Raw genomic sequence first — 14000 nt, 5'->3', positions numbered from 1 at the left:
CAGCTGTAAAAAATAGTTTGAGTAAGATACTGTCACACATTCGAAACCTTGTGATCTAGTTCATGCAATATTTTGATCAACTGTTTTGACTGCTAGGCTGTGGGAGAGGTAAGGACAGTCTTAAGGGAGCGCCTGGAAACTTTTCCAGCTGGTCATTTCTCTTGCCCGGATCCAATACAGACATTATACAGAGCTGCTGCAACCTTTTTGCTGATAAGTCATTGCACTGCAGAGCTCTACAGGGCTGAGCAGTCGTTACTCCTCCCCGTGTAACTAAACCAAACCATGCCTGCAGCCAGTACACAGCAGAGAATTTATTGACTGTCTCTGGAATTAGGCAATTCTCTTAATTGTCTTCGTTTTCCAGGACTCTGTCATTCTTTTCCTATTTGTGTGCCAGCATGAGCTGCCTGGAAAAAAAAGCTAAGTTTGAATGGCAAATGAGTCAAAGACAAGGACAGATACCTCTCAAAGATAATTGCATTCAGATATCCTGGGGAGCCCTTACAAATCCCTTTTCAGCTTCCACAGGTCTTTTCGCTCACTGTGGCTTTGGTTGGAGGAACCTCTATTAAGAAACAAGACGTTCCTAAACAATGCCAGCAATGAGTCAAAAGACTTTCCTTTTTAATGATTTACCTCCCCAGTGCTGTCTAGCCAAACCAAACTCCCATGCAAGGACTTTTTGCATTTTTTTTTTATTTCTAAGGGTCAAAATGATTGCGGTGGCTCTGCCTTTCCCATCTACAAAGCGCATTAAAGAGCACTAGGACACTAGCGGGACATAAAGAAGGAAACTGCATAGCCTGTTCTTTTATTCAGGTTTTTGGGTTTTGGTTTATTTTTTTTTCCTTTTCTTTGGAGCCTGGATGTTAATCTCTGTACCATTTCCCACAATGAATATGTGGTCTGAACTTTGACCTGTTTTAAGTAAATGCAGTAGGAGTCAATAATCGCGAGTTGTTGTCTACATAGAGTTCCTAGACAAGAAAGTCACCTAATATTTTTAATACACCAAACTCATGACACTCAGTATACACATTATGTCTTATTTACATATCATTTTTCCATACTTACATGAAGTCTGTGGTATCACAAATGCATTAAAAAAAAATAAATATTTCTGCTTCAGTATCTCTTTGACCAGCAAAAAATAGTAACTTCCATACACAGGATTTACTGTACCTTTTAAGTGAGGTGGTCCTAGCACAATTGTGGTCCTACAAAAATACACTGCTAGAGTATAGTACACATTTTGAAAAAACCCCTGACATCTGGGGGTGAACAGTCCTCTGGCAGTTTTGGGATGCCATCCAGCATTTTCAGATTTGGCAAATTGGAGAATACACTTAAAGAGAGACAAAAGAAAAACAGAAATCGAGATAAATAATCTTGGGAAATACTGAGAACAAAACAGACATTGATAAAAAACAAATAGTGGATTCAAACATATCCAGAATAGATTTGTATTGTTGGAAATCTTGATTTGTCATTTGTTGCAGAATTTATCTGATAAAGAGCTAATTAAAAATTTTCAGGTTTCACTCTGTTGCACAAGTTTTATATCCTCAGACTCAGTAAAGCACTACAAGCATATCCATTTTTAATAGAGTAGAAACAAACCAGTTGTCTAACGCAAAAGAGAGGACACAGTGTTAGCCTAGACTGACTTTCCTAGACTGCTGAAAAGCAAAGATTCAGACTGCAAGAAGTGCAACTCAACTTTTATCCTTCCGTGACAGAGAAACTGGGCTCTCTGCAAACCTTTTTGCACTTCTGCTTCTCCCAAAGGAAAGAAGATCCTGTTTTGTGGGCATGATGCCAAACCAAAAATGAATGGCTCTAACCTCCTGATACACTGTCCCTTTTAAACAGCACATCAGTATCTCTAACCTCAGTCATGAAGACTGCTGTTTTCTTCTTCGGAATTTGATGGAGCCGTAGCCCCTCCATAAGCATTGTACTGGGTGTTAACCCACATGCTATGGTATTTGCTCCTGTGGCTTTTGAGGTGAGTGCGGACTCCAGTGCTCAATCTCAGCAGATAACTCAGGGCTTTATCTATGCTTGAAAATGATTCACTCTGTCTTCCAGCACTGGCAGTGAAAGTATATACCAGAGTAATACCAATATTTAATTGCCTTAAGAACTGGTAGGATTGGGAGCAGAAACATAATTAGTAATTGTTAAAAAGTGCTTTTCAGCTTTTGTTCTCCTGGACCTTTTGATATGCAAATAAAATGTGAAATCCATAATTTGAAATTTACTTTTTAACTTTCATTTGATCTCTACCTATCCGCCTTTAGAAAGCACAAGCATCACCATCACACTGTCAAAGGGATGCCTACTAGACTGAAGGAAAAACTGCACTGGAAACTCAGAAAGGTTTTCATTAAACACTTTCTTTTAAACTTCTTTTACTTCCCCTCCCAGGAAGAGATGACTTCTTAGACAGATGCTGTAAGGTTTATCTCAGAAATATCAACAATGCCTTCTGTAGATGGCTGACATGACTCTGTTTGTAGTGGGGAAAAACATGCAACCATGCAGATTTCTGAAGAGTTCAGAAGGAACACACTTTGTTCCCCTTTCTGACTTGTGTGCAATTTTTTTTCATGGCAGCAGGGTTTTGGAGTCAAAGCAACTGGGGAAGAATGGAATAGGGGGGTGAGTGTCAAAACATGCATAAGACTTAGAATAAATTCTCTTCCCCTGAATTCTCTATCTCGGATTTGAATTATCATTTCCAGTGTCCGAGGCAGGTCTGTTAAGTCTACACCACACTGCGCTGCCTGCAACATAAACCTATATTGAGTGGGGTGTTCAAGGCAGTGGAACTTCCACAGTGCTGCCACAGAGAGAGAATCCAGAAAAATCAAATTAAGGTAACTTAGTTTTCTCTTGCTTTAGTTCCCATCTTTCAACACATCCTTCTGATTCCATCTCTGGCACGTAATGCAATTTAGACTCCCTTCAGAATACATGAGGGATGCAGTGAGATTGAAGAGAGTTTGAGTAATAGGTAGGTTCTATTAATAAAAGGGAGTCTAATTTATCTGCACTACTCACTGTCTCTAAACTTGATCCATGGACTTAGTTCAGTTCAAGAACTGCTAGTCATGTGATTAGAAAGCCTCCCAGGCAGTTTCTGAATATTTTGTGGCTATTGTCAGATACTGGCTCACCAGCCCATGTTCGTGGAGCATTTATGGTAGTTGAGACTACAGGAAAATAAAAAGATTGCTTGGGCGAGCTTGTTGTATTTGAGATCCTATTCCTTTTGAACTCTCTCACAAACGTTTCTTTGTGTTGATCAACTTTTGTTGGCCATGAGAGGGTAAGACTTACAGTTGTCTGTATCCTTCTTGAAACTCACAGGGATTCCTCTTGAGTATAAGGGATTCAAGTGGAGTATGTCTGAAGTCTGATATTCCACTTAGTGTCACAATGTTATTTTCAGCGAGTGATAAGTGCTGAATCTGAGGTATCTTTGGCAGCTGTTTGAAGGATGTAAAGTGGTTTTTATTGACATTTAGTTCTCTGCATCTGTAAAGTACAAAGTGTATGACATCACTGATCACATCCGTAATAGTACGTCCCTGTAAGCCAACACAGGGATGGCTCTTCAGGTAGTCGAAGTCATGGCAATTTAGGGCTTCCAATGAGAGATACAAGAATCTGATTCCCCGAGACCTGCTTTCACAATAGTTTTACATTTGTGCTATTTTTGCCTACCCATGGACTGCAAGATCAGATCCCTACACTTTATACTCTCAGCTTTCTTTATATTATACAATGGATACATCATTATTCTTGTTCTCAGTATTACAACTTTCCATATACCTAGACATACGACCACACAGTAGCAATAGATGGATTGTAAAAATAGAGTTGTCACGGTCACACTTGGCCTCTCTGCTTGGGTTATGTTCCACCATCTCTTCATACAGAATCCTTCAGTGTTGAACAATGTTCCCCTTCAGCACAAATATTACTGAACTTGACGAGACTCATAATTATTCACCAGGAATAAATGGGACATCATCTGAACTCCTGGCTGAATATTTTCAACTTGGGGATGACATGAACTCAGAATAGCAATATACTGATGGATTCTCAATATAATACCCCCCAAAATATCATATTTTGACAGTTCTCAAGAGACTGCTCCAGCTAAATTATAATTTTGATTTCTATCATATTGCATAAAAATAGAAACAGGACATTTTGTCTACCTTGGCAACCTTATGGCACTTAGGTCTGTCAAAGAATTGTCCACCAGCCAAAGTTTTTCCACCCGAATTAGTCTTTGGAGAATCCTTTTAAAGTTTTCCACCTGGTAAAGATCACCCAGGTCCTGAAATGAAAGGTTCAACTCCTGGGAAGGGAAAAACAAAAGAAATCCCTTACATTTTTTTCTTACTTTCTAATAACTACATCATTAAATCTTTTCAATGTCAGAATTAGTTAAAAGATGAATCTATTTTATTTTGCTGCTTTTATAACAATTGATGGTGCCAATTGCCAAAATCACCGTAGAATGTTAGTAATACACTACGTAATTCTTTGAAAGTAAAGAAGAAAGAAACCATCTCTTAAGCATGTGAATCTTACTGTCCAGCCCCTCCTTCCTCTTTTTTTTGAGTGGGGATGCCAGCGTGTGTGTGCTCTGGGTGGAAAAAGCAGGACTAAGTGATCACGGCTCATTGGTTTGGTTTCAAAACTCATTCGAAACTCATCTGGAAAAAAAGTGCTGTGCAGCAGCCAGACATCAATATTCCCCAGTCTGTATCATATGTTTATGCACAGGGAGAGATGTGATCATCAGTACTGGATCTCAGTGTTGAAGTTACTACCTGGCTTCCTCCTTGATCTTAGGGAGGTCGTAACTTACTGCTGATCAGAACCAGCAATAATGTAGTATCTCCAGCCAAAACAACTGCTCAGGCTGGTATGAGGAGAGAGTGAAAGAGCTGAAATGAAACTACTCCATTCTCTAACCATTCATTTATCATCAATTTTTGAGGAAGGCACTAAGCAGGCAAAGAATGTCACTAGTTCTTATGTGCCTGAGCACAAACGAAGACCTGTCACAACACAGGAGTTTATTATTTCGCGTCACAACCCAAATAACAGTATATTCTAGTGTTTCTTCCAGCTTGTAAAAACCTCCTAGTTTACAATGTCATAGTGCCAACCAGAGCTTTAAAAGTGCTAACTGCAATGAGCAGCCAGCACATTATTATTTGGCTTATTTACTATTACAGTACAAAATGTTAATGAGAAAGTTTTACAGCGCAGTTTTCCCAGTTCTCTTGCAGTTTCTTTTGCCACTTCTCTGTGTCAGTTACTTGTTTTCTTTTTTTCAAAGTCTGTTCTTCTCCTCTGAAAAACAGCTCTTCTTCTGAGGGCCCTGGTCAGAAAAAAAGCTTTACAATAGTGGATGTGATATGGAACTGGCACCTAGTTACTTGCTGAAAGATTATATAGATGGCTGGGAAGAGATCTGAAATGAAGAAATATATATGATATTATAGGTGTGTGTAGGTTTCCAGGCTTCTAAGATGTAAATTAATGTGAAGATTTTTCTACCATTTCTGGGCTCATAATTCAGCAAGCAATCTAAGGTCGTGATGATTTGGTACATGGTTACTAAATGACATTTCTTCTACAGCTCAGAATAAAAGCTTTTTCTAAATGGTTGAGCATAAGCATCTGAGTTCTAAAATACTGTTTCTATATATTCTTTCACATGCTAAGAGTTTATATAGCGGTTATGTACTTATCCCTTAATTGACCTCAGAAAGGGATACGTTTGTAACTTCCAGACCACTAACAACAGCTGCAACTGGGATCAATAGCCATACTACAAAACCTCATTTGTATTAAGAATGACACACGCTGAAGACTTAAACTCTTAAGGTCTACTGAAATGCTTACAGCTATGGACATCTTCAAATTCCTAACTACAGCAAGGACAGTGTGGAATTTTTCCACTGTTTAGTCCCAAACATGCAAACACTGGCTTTTAAAATCCACCTTTTATTCTCTGTTCCTGAGCGTGTCTGTAGATTGTAATTGGGCCAATCCAGTCTTAAAATAAAATATATGTGCCACTGTTTGCAAGACTGGATTTCACTCTTGGTTTCTTGTTTGGCATATGGCTATTGCATTGTGAACAGTATTTAAATGTTAATGAACTTTTGAGAGAAGTAATCGACACCACATTAATACTAAAAATTTTCAAATTACAGTTCTGGCTTTTGTTTCCCATTGTCAAAATTATGAAGGGTATTTTCCTAGTGATTAAAAAAAGTAAGGATGTACAGTATGGGATGAAATCCTGCCCCTTTTCAAACCAATGGCAGATTTCATGATTTAAGCTCATAACATTTAAGGACATACTTAAATAGAGTAAATAGAGTTAAGGCTTAAACGTGAATATGTCTTTTTGGTCTTTACCTTCTCTCACTCGGGGACAATAAAGCTGATTTCCTCGAACATCATGTTCTTCTATGTCACACCAGCCGAGATACTTGAAGGAATCTGAAGGAAGCTTTAAAAAAAAGCAAAATAAAGATATAAAACCATCCGTTAAGGTTTTTCAGTCTCTGGCATTGTATTTTCTCATTTTTCTGGCCTTATTACAGTAGAAATAATATTCATAGATGTTTACAATGTCTTCTGCCTTAATACCATCTGGTGAATAGCAAAATGATGTATGGAAGTGAGGATACCACGGCATGCGTTTGTGTACGCTTATGTATGTAAACACATTTCTGGACAAGCTTACATACAATATATCCTGAATGCAACTGTGGCACTAAATCTAAATAGAGAAAACCTGCCACCACAGTCAAGAATATGAGGTTTCTACCCATTCTGCTTTTCCACTAAAACATGTTCTGAAATTTCCAGGGCATCAGTCTCCAAGGAGGGAGCAAGGAACAACGTCTCTAACTCTGCCTGTAGTGGGTGGAGTAGGTGTGATTTGTGTCATGCCCAACAGACACAGCACCGCGATTGCCTGTGGTGGGGGAATGTCTCAGTGCAATGCAGCTTGGCATTTGCTTGAACATCCAGCATTTCTTTCACTGGAAACCATGATGGTGGAGTTGAGCGGGGAGCAGAGACGGAGCACGCGCCTCTGACTCACCCCCTCCAGTTAAAGCCACATCCAGAAGCTGGTAAATGCTGTAGGAATTCACAGTTTAGGTGTACTTTACCACAGCTCATTTTGGTTTATTTCTATGAATTTGTTCAAATACTGGAGAGAGAACTTCTCACAGAATATCTGTAGTGTTACCTTTCATAGCACTCCCAGTTAAGAGATTTTCTAGCAAATGTACAGAGCTTCTTCAGGACTTATTATAAACTTGCCCATTGCATCCAGTCCTGTGCATAGTGCTCAAAGGCTGAGTCAAATCCCTTGCCACTGCTGACACCATATCATATACTCTTGTTTATAATCTGACCTAGCTTTGGAAGATAAAAGGAGGCAAAACATAATCAGCTTCAAAGCTGAGGAAGAGATTTCTGCCTTAGTTACTCTTTGTCAGTGTCTCTCTCCTATAAACGTGTAATCAGACCGGTAAGTCAAACACTTACTGGGGATGGTAGCCCAGAATCACAGTTCTGCCTGATGATTCCTCTGTTTTGTGATAAAACCAGTGGAATAGTGTGTGTATCACTTAGGATGGAGTAGCAGGATGAATAGGATTTACAGAATTTTTGATTGCTTGTAGTCTGACCTGAGGAACTAGAGAGGACATGTTAAACCAGTAATTGATTCCGTTCAAAGAAATGCAAACTATTTTATAATAACAGAAAATACAGAGTAGCAAGGGGTAGGACTTACCACCAGATAATAGCCACATGATCCGGAGGTCAGACCATAGGTAATCCCCTCTAGTCCCTTAATGGGACCTCTCACCTAAGTACCTTTTACTTACACGTATGAGGCTTTCACAGATATGTCCAAACATTAGAAAGAGGAACTTACTGGCAGTTTGTTAGAAAAACTCAGTCTTGGATAAAATGAAGAACTGAACTTGTTCAATAGCATGATATGTACCTTCTATTCTGTATAGCCCTGCTTTTATGGATCCAGGTTGTATGAAAAGATATCTCAATTGCATATTTATTTTAACTCCTTGACTATGTTTTAGTAGAATATCGAGGCTCCAGAGAAGATTTGAACTTTGTTCAGTAGAGTCTTGAAGTCATGTGCTTGCATGCTTTCCTAGTTCATTGCCTAAGAACACTTTCAAAAATACATTTTATATACCCCAAATGATGCAATTTCTCCAATTGTGCTTCAGAGAGATTGAATAATTTGCAGACTGGCAGCTGCAATTTAGAAATTTACCATGGAATACTTCAAAAAAATAATTTTAATTTAGTAAGTGAGTGCATATAGCAGTATAATTTGACTTTTACTGTACAAGCTCGGTGAGAGCTTGCCAGAAAGTATCAGCTGTCAGTAAGCATCATTAAAACGATTATAGTCAGGAGCAGAAATGGAGAATAAAAATGCAGCTTTAAAATGGTCTAGTGAGGATGGTAATGAAAGTTTCATATTGAGTGTAACAGACAAGCTAAATAGAACATCAGTTAAAACTTACGATTACAGATTATTGGTAAATAATCATGAAGAGACACATACTGTCGACCTTACTAAGATTGTTTTGCCTTTTTTAAACCTCAGCAAAACCCAGTAGTACATCTTTCCTGGCTTTTGCCTGAAAGTGCATACAGACTGCACAGAACAGTACTGACATAGGGAAGTAATCCTCCCTTCATGCCTTATGTTTGGTTTTTTAATGGGATCAAACCAGCCACAATAAACCGTAGGTGACTTAAAGGAAGCTGAGCAAGCTCAGCATTTCTGAAAATAACAGCTATTTACTTAGGCATTTTTAGAGGTCATCTTGAGGCAAACAGACCATTTTCATGCGTGTGTGCTGCTACAGATCAGCAGGCATTCACACACACACAGAGCCACCCTGTGAAAAGAGGATTTACATTAGGTCAATATAAAAAAAAAGAAAAAAAAAGTGCTGAGAACTCTTGTTTAGCCCTATGTTGGTATTTGTTTTGCTTCCTTGTATGTTAAATGAGGTCATACCAGAGAAATATGTAGAAATTCTTTTATATTTAAGAAAAAGATCTGTTATTCTTAGTTTTGGAAGCGATTTGTTAGGATGTATTCATATGACTATTTATAACTGCAAGACTTTTCAAAACCTACCTTCCTCTCAGCTAGATACTACCTCCTCTGCTGAGACATGAATATACACTCCTAGTCCCTTGAAATGTGGGATAAACCATTTTAGCTGAACCATTTAACATGATATCTATTCTGATCTTTTGGCAGAAGCCCACTCACAAAATTCTGTATCGGTGATAGAAAATAAAACATAAAGTTCCAGAATCAATATGTGATAAGACTTCTCCAATTAGGTGGGTAGTGAGATTTCTTCTGGAAAGAGTGACAGAAGGAAGCATTTTTCACCTCAGAACTGCCTGAGTTTAATAAGCACCAGCTGGACCCTAACATTATGTCACAGAAGATTTTTCTGAAGGAGCAAGTGCAACACTGCTTTTCTCTCCTTTGCTTTGTCTTCCTTACTATTTTGCTGCAAAACTGATGCAAAAGAAATGGCAATGAATGAGGCAGGATGCAATTCCAAACAATTACAGATCACACAATACATGAAAGTAACAAAATTTTCTCCCTTGATTGTGAGGCCCTTCGGCTGGATATGAATCTCCAATGACACCTCTGGGAGCAGCACACTAGATTATGTCAAGCATTAGGGGGGAAAAAAATTAGATTCATGATGTCTGTCCAGGCTGAGTCATTTCCTCTTACTTTGCCTGCAGTGAGAAATTGGTGGTTATCATAAATCATAGGCCTAAATTCTTATGAGAGAGGAATTAATTTCACTAATGGAAACCCTCTGTGGCAATAGCATTCCTCCATTCTCTCTCTTCTTGGGGTGGGGAGGGTATATATGATGTCTTTTAAGCAGAGATACTTGACTATATTTTAAGAATCCTATAAAAGAGGATTGGAAAGTAAACTTAAAATGATAAGGAAGAAAAAAATCTTGCATGTGACCAAATTCTAATTTCTGAGGCGGGCCCTCAGTCTTTGTTTGTATCATGGCCACAGCTTTGCCAACTGATATCAAAACCACGTACAAAATTTCAGAATACTCAAGTCAACTTTAAACAGCTAAAAGCTCCATATGGTTAAAGTATGATTTCTCCCACCTAGCTGGAGTTGCCAGCCTGCAAAGCCAGGCTTAACAAATTTTGTTGGCTTGAGAGGGAGAGTGGAGACAAGTGGTTATATTTCAGCTGGAGTGAACCACGGTCCACACTGTCAACATGAGAAGCCCACAGACTTTCCTGAGAGTGGACACAACTTCAGGGCATCTGAATTTTGATGAGGAGGATCCCACTTCAATTGCCTAAAGAGTGCTTTGAATTAGTGGACTTCTCATCACTTCAAAAAAGCTCAGGGAAATCATTCTGTTCCATGTAGCATAATTAAAATACATAAAATAGCCATTTCATCTAAATAATTAAAGAAAGAAACCAAAAAATTGAACAAAGCAATTCTTTGCTAGCATCTTGAAATCTAGAGTGCTGCATATGAGCTGAATAGAGGTAGCATGGACTGTGGGGGTAAGCAAAAGTACTCATGACTAACCCAATGTATTTTATGCATTTTCCTCAGCAAAAGTCTCAATGGGGAATTAAGTGGCTGAAATATTTTGTAAACTGGAAGGAATGAGTATAGAACAGCCACTGCATTTTTCAAAACAAGATTTATGACATATCAGGCCATATCCTGGAAAATCATGCACTCCTATAGAGTTCACTGATAAAAGTCACACTTTATCAAGATGTCAGTGTCAGTCGTGTGTCCGTGAAATGGGTCTGCCTCTCCTCCCACTGACATCTTGGCAAAATTTTCATAGACAACAAAATGCTGTAAATTTCCTAACTGCAGTGCAAGTACATTTGAGTCCAGCTGACATTAAGGGTAGAATATATTAAAAGCCCATTAAATACTTTCAAGAGCTGTAGCTGAGCTACTTCTGAAACTACATCAGTGAAAGATATTCCGAGTGAAACATATTCCTCCTGTGTATTATTTTAGATATTTGGCTGTTAAGAAAAGACTGTCAGTCAAAAGACTCCTTTCTCCTGATATGACTGGCAGCCTTGATAAACAAACATCTTAGACTCTACAGCACAGGTTCAGTTTGCCTCACAAAAAAGGGCAAATGGAAAGCTCAGTGGAAGAGGAGTAAAGATAAAGAAGGTTTTAAGCAAATTCTTGCAGTTGGGATTTGAAAGGCTTTTGTCCCAGTATTTTGAGGAGTTTTGGGGTCTGGTCTAGCTTCCAGTAGTCTTATCCCCAGCAGCCTCGAGCAGGCTTAGCTTTCACTGAACCATGGCTGCTTTCCCCATAGATCTGAAATGCCCTTGATAAAAGATTTGGGAACAAGTAGTAGAGCTATTTATACTACCTCTTCACATATTCAGAGTCAAAATTCCTATGAGGCTCGCTACAGCTTCACATCCCACCAAATCACAGAATATATATGATGGAAGGGCCCGTACTCCCGTGTGGTTGATCTCAGCAGAGGTCAGATTGCTATTTAAGAGCAAAGTGCTCCAAACTCTTTCAGTCCTGTTACTATGGAAGTGAAAAACATGGATCATTCTAAAGGAACGAAATCTAACATATTTTAAGATCATCTTTAAGAAACAAAACAAAACAAAACAAAAACCAAACCCCAAAATAAAGTAAGAAAGGGGTGATAAATCCTCCCAAAGAGAAGAGTTCTTATATCTAGGACAGAGCTGCTGATTTTGCACAGGCTCTAAGAGAGCTGGTCATGGGTCTGTCCAAACCACTTGCACAAATAGCTGTTTGCTTGCATGATACAAATACCCAGTTACTTATGTCGTCTCAGTCAATTGCACATGCCACAGCTGATCAACATAAATCAACTGCAGGGTTAACTTACAAATGCAATTTGTATAGGTATTTAAAAGAGAGCAAACTCAGAAGTCAGGCTGTGCTTTGTTCAAAATGCACACAATTTACTTCTATGTAGCAGCTGTTGCTTGTATGCAAATATTTATTATGAGAACTCTCTGATCTTAGAACAGTAGAGGACTTGGACATAGTGTTTCCATGGTCTATTACCTTTCAATTATTTTTTTATAGGAGTTTTATGAGACATTATGCAACATTTTGAAGCAGTTCTTTTGAGCATAAGTTAGTGGCAAACACACCTGTAAGTTATGGTTACAATGCATCCTTGCTGTTAGCTGTATCATCAATTATCTTGCTTTATGCATCATAGAATTGCCCCCAAAAAAACATAATTAACATAATTAGGTCTTATCACCATAATTATACATTCCTAGCATATTAACTAACATTCCATACAGCTCTTCATGGATCTAATTTGCAACGATGCAAATTCTACATCTCAATCAATGTGTCTTTCACACATTTTTACAACAAATTATACATTTTTTTGAGACACCTTTTGTCTTTCAGTAATCAGCCAACGGCACCAAGAAAAAAACCATTTTTCTTCCTGTTTTCACTGCACAACAATCTCCATCAGCAATACAGGTCGGTACATTTCAAAAAGATACTCAATCCTGTAACACTATCTTTGTTGTCAAAGCATGTCAAGCCAGCTGTGCAATGACTACAGTTACTTCTCTTCTTTCACCCTCCTACCTTTCAGACATGTCTTGCTGTTGCATCAAATCCTCACATCTTGGATAAGGCCATTTGTCTACAGTCAAAGCTTATCTTCCCACCTTTGCCCCTGCATAGAGAGGTAGTTCTACATCCTCTGAAGAGAGGTAACTTGCAAGGATCCTGGCTGGGGCTGTATGGATTCACTGTCTCCAAGGAAACACTGTCACCTCGCAACGCAGTCACGTTAGGAGCTATTGTTACCAATCTCTTAAGCACATCAAACAAATTCCTGTGCTGATCCAGCTGGTATCAATGAACCGTCTTTCTAGAAGGTGGCTAAAGATAGGTTGGTGATACCTGTAGCAAGATAGGTGATCATCCAGATGAATCTCTAGTGTGCTCACTCCAGCGACTTCACTTTTCTGAATTGCTTTCAGTTTTGCCCACTTGAAGTTTATCTTTTCTTTGCTTAAAAGATCCCCTGCTTCATTAATGGCTGTTAAACGCTCTGTTGATTTATCCAAGGACTTTGGATGAAAAGAAAATAGATACTTAAAGAGTGTCATATTTTATGTACCATTCATGAAAGTTCTTCATGAGCATTTCTTCACTCTGTTGAATGTCCTTGCCTCATTTGAACATGCTCAGCTGTTTTATAAACAATTTTCCTTCCAGGCTTCCTTCTTTGAGTTTGCATCTGAGAATGAAAACAAGAGACCCTACTCTTGGTGGGAACTGACAGGTCAGTTTTGTGTCTGCTTTTATATTATATTTTTCTTAAAACATTAAAGCTATAGGTTCTGCGAATAAGTCTAGTGAAGCTATTCACTTCAAAATGTGTGTGATATAATATTCGTTTCACTCACTCAGACAAAAGTGCAGACATTGGCAGTGTGCCACTGATGGAATTGCAGCAGCCCAATATTGTTACGGGCATTGGCTAGTCCCTGCTGAAGTTTACAGATGGCTTTTAAACTCTAACAGTAGTTACGGGAACCAAGTTTCAGTGCTGCGCTGTGTAAGGTTATAATAGAGCAGTCAATCATTCCCCATTGATCTGCATCTCCCACATTACAGGTACAGTTCCTTCTTCACTTGAGCTCCTAGGCTTCATGCTGGAAGAAGAGGGGGTAAATAGATTAAGATCAGCGTGGAAAAAAGTACACAGTAAACCCCTCTGCCTAGGGATATTCAACTGGAAATACCATATAGTCACAAACCTCTATGCTTCACTTACTACCTTTCAATTTCTTCA

General features: G+C 38.7%; 1 protein-coding gene across 1 annotated transcript; it reads right to left on the bottom strand.

Annotated features, from left to right (window-relative positions):
* Positions 1-1048: 1048 nt before the first annotated feature.
* Positions 1049-13859, bottom strand: LOC142033264 (uncharacterized). The gene is made up of 9 exons (XM_075033145.1): positions 13821-13859; positions 13103-13272; positions 11547-11591; positions 7609-7759; positions 6463-6556; positions 5295-5413; positions 4236-4378; positions 3349-3546; positions 1049-1348 (listed from the first exon to the last, which is right to left on the bottom strand). The coding sequence occupies exons 1-9, from the start codon at positions 13857-13859 to the stop codon at positions 1237-1239; spliced, it is 1071 nt and encodes a 356-aa protein (XP_074889246.1). The 3' UTR covers positions 1049-1236.
* Positions 13860-14000: the final 141 nt, after the last annotated feature.

This window comes from Buteo buteo, chromosome 7, assembly GCF_964188355.1.
Source record: "Buteo buteo chromosome 7, bButBut1.hap1.1, whole genome shotgun sequence".
Taxonomy (NCBI): Eukaryota; Metazoa; Chordata; class Aves; order Accipitriformes; family Accipitridae; genus Buteo; species Buteo buteo.
Note: the sequence above shows the minus strand (reverse complement) of the source record. Positions and strands in the feature narration are given on the sequence as shown.

What these genes read in the sequence shown, in the direction of transcription:
- LOC142033264 (XM_075033145.1), bottom strand. Translation starts at nt 13,859, where the DNA reads ATGAAGCCTAGGAGCTCAAGTGAAGAAGGAACTGTACCT. An exon ending in GTGAAGAAGGAACTGTACCT is followed by an intron (nt 13,273 to 13,820) that starts GTAATGTGGGAG and finishes TTTCATCCAAAG; the next exon opens with TCCTTGGATAAATCAACAGA. An exon ending in TTGTCCCCGAGTGAGAGAAG is followed by an intron (nt 5,414 to 6,462) that starts GTAAAGACCAAA and finishes TTTTCTGACCAG; the next exon opens with GGCCCTCAGAAGAAGAGCTG.